Source organism: Euphorbia lathyris, chromosome 1 (genome assembly GCF_963576675.1).
Source record: "Euphorbia lathyris chromosome 1, ddEupLath1.1, whole genome shotgun sequence".
Taxonomy (NCBI): Eukaryota; Viridiplantae; Streptophyta; class Magnoliopsida; order Malpighiales; family Euphorbiaceae; genus Euphorbia; species Euphorbia lathyris.
The window spans coordinates 117,767,330-117,770,069 of record NC_088910.1 but is presented as its reverse complement, the minus strand read 5'-3'; the positions used below and the strand labels follow the sequence as shown (position 1 = coordinate 117,770,069).

The window sequence follows — 2,740 nt, the reverse complement described above, 5'->3', positions numbered from 1 at the left end:
CAAAGGTACATGTGTACATATTCCAAAAGGAAACAGTGATAAAAGATTGAAGGGTGAAAGAGAGAAAGCTGTTGAGGAAAACCAGAAAAAAAAAGAGGTTATGCAGAGTCTATAAACAGCTTGCTAACCATGATAGCAGAAACTATCCAGAAAAAGAGAACTGATCTCATATATTGATTAGAACATATCATATAAGATTTAGAACATATGATATAAGATTTAGAACATATGATACATGTTTTAGAACATACGATCTTTTTTGGAACATACAATAATTTTTTCCAATGTAAGAAGCTGAAACATAAATTTTTTCTTATATGGTACAATATTTTGATGACAAACTGGATCTAACATGTTTATATTGCATCTAAACATGTATAGCACTAAAATTTAACTTCAACCTTATAATTACACATATTTTGTTAAACAAGCCACTAACCTACACAACTTTCCACTTTAAACAGATATATACAATCTACTCAAGAAATTCACAAATCCTACACATTCAGTTGAACAAAATCACAATTCAAGGTTTGGCTCAATAGACCTGATTCCACCATTAAATATCTAACTTCCATTTCAACATTCTCTGTAAATTACAATATTCATCACCTGTACCCATTTCCAATCTTCATAATTATCACCCTAATCAATTTTACTGCTGTCATTTGGTTCTCATTATATCCTTCCTTCTCAAAACTGAGATATCACATCCAAGAAAAGAAACCACTAATTCATCCAATCCAATTCAAAATATGTGTTTCGAACACTTCATTACTGTTAACAAAATCGTGCATGTTACAAATAATATATTTCATGTTCCAAAATAATATGTCTTACGTTCTAACATATATAATTACAACAATTGCAGAATATACAATTATTTTAATTGTTCATTCTTCCATTTTAAGGCCTTCTCATTTACAACAGCAACTTCTTTGTTTCCAGAATTTGACAGAATCTTCCAACAGTATTCAATTCTGAAATTCTTCAACTGATCAACCTACAATATCTCATTCATTATTACTAACATTATCAAAATAATAACAACAGCCTATAATAAATAAGATTAAAAAAAACTCACATTGTTATTTCGAACTCCAATATCCCATTCAGACTCCTCTTGTCCAAAATAGGATTCCATATGTTTCAAAAGGAAAACACCACAATCATCATTATTGCTTGACTCTTTCCACTTCAACTTCAAATGTTTTGAACCATATGCACTGATATCATTCAAGCAATTAGGGCTCTCTCTTTTTATATAAAGATAATATGCTTTCACCTGAAAAACATAGAACAACATCTTATCTATATTAAAACAAATCATCAACTACTCAGAACATACACTTAGATTTTCTGAACATGACAGTAAATATGTAGAACACAATAACAAAACTAAAAAACAGATAAGTAATATTACCAAAGCCTTTGCAAAACCCTTATATTTACTATGGACTGTTACGCCTTTATCAAGAGCCTTGTTATCAATGACGTCTATCTTTCCAGTAAAATGGTTAATAACGAAAACATAGAAATGGGCAGCATAAACAACTGGAAAGAATACCTACAAAAAAACCATTAGCAATCATAATAATTACAAACAACAATTAAAGTAAAACACGATTTACTTTTAATATAATTACCAAGTGATAACTCTCTAAACTGTTTATTTTAGCCTCATGAAGTTCATAACTAATTCTCTCAAAAAAAGCATTGTGTTTGTCGCTGTACTTGGTACTTCCAGGAACTCCTTTATCAGTACACAGTAAAACCTATACAAAAATACAACATTCATATTAATGTAATCCAATTTCTTTTTAACAAAAAAATATATCAAAATGTAAAAACACATACAAATGGTAGAGTAGAGAAGAAGAATCTATGCACAGAAGTTGGACCCTTGCACTTCTCTTCAGAATCCAATATTCGAGACCACGCATCAACCACATTACTAACCAAATGATTGCTTCCTGACAAGCTCATAATCTCTTTTCTATTGATTGTGGACAAACAATCACTATACAACAACTCACTTCAAAAAGAAAAATAAAATAAAATAAAAACAATCAGTATAACTTAAAGAAAATTTAAATTAACACAAACAACATTCAATTAAGATCTTACTGTGGGTCTTCATTAGAAAAAGCATATTCAACCAACATTCTCCGCGAACTAAGCATATTGTTTAGTAAATGCTCAGACTCAAGCAAAAATGGAGACTGTAAATATCCAGGCAACTTTGAAATCCTTTTTGAACGATTTCCAACACCAACTTCTTGCACTTCCTCAACTACATCTTTGCCTACTCTCCTATTAACAACACAAAGAAAATAACAAAAGGGAACAAAATTAACCAAGTTCAAAAACAGAAACCACATAATCTTAAATTCTATTCTCATGTTCTAAAATATAAACCATATGTTCCAAACACACATACACATGATCTAAATTAAAAAACTTCTTAAATATCACTTACCTTGCATTACTATCAGAAACATCATCAGCAAAACATTCATCAAGCCCAGCAACCCCTACTCTAAACACTTCTTCAACAAACTCTTCCCGAACTTCATCCAAATCAAATTGACTATATTTCATACCATACCTACTTTTCCATTATAAAATATAAAAAAAATTAAAACCATAAAACAAATTATAATTTCAAAATAATGCAACAAAACACATTTATTATAAATGGACTATACCTTTTCAGCAAACTTCAAATCTTTGTCCATCA

General features: G+C 29.8%; 1 protein-coding gene across 1 annotated transcript; it reads right to left on the bottom strand.

Moving 5' to 3' along the window:
• Positions 1–837: 837 nt before the first annotated feature.
• Positions 838–1,717, bottom strand: LOC136219232 (uncharacterized). The gene is made up of 4 exons (XM_066006535.1): positions 1,697–1,717; positions 1,424–1,567; positions 1,085–1,285; positions 838–1,003 (listed from the first exon to the last, which is right to left on the bottom strand). Exons 1-4 carry the CDS (start codon positions 1,715–1,717, stop codon positions 881–883), a joined length of 489 nt encoding a protein of 162 aa, XP_065862607.1. The 3' UTR covers positions 838–880.
• Positions 1,718–2,740: the final 1,023 nt, after the last annotated feature.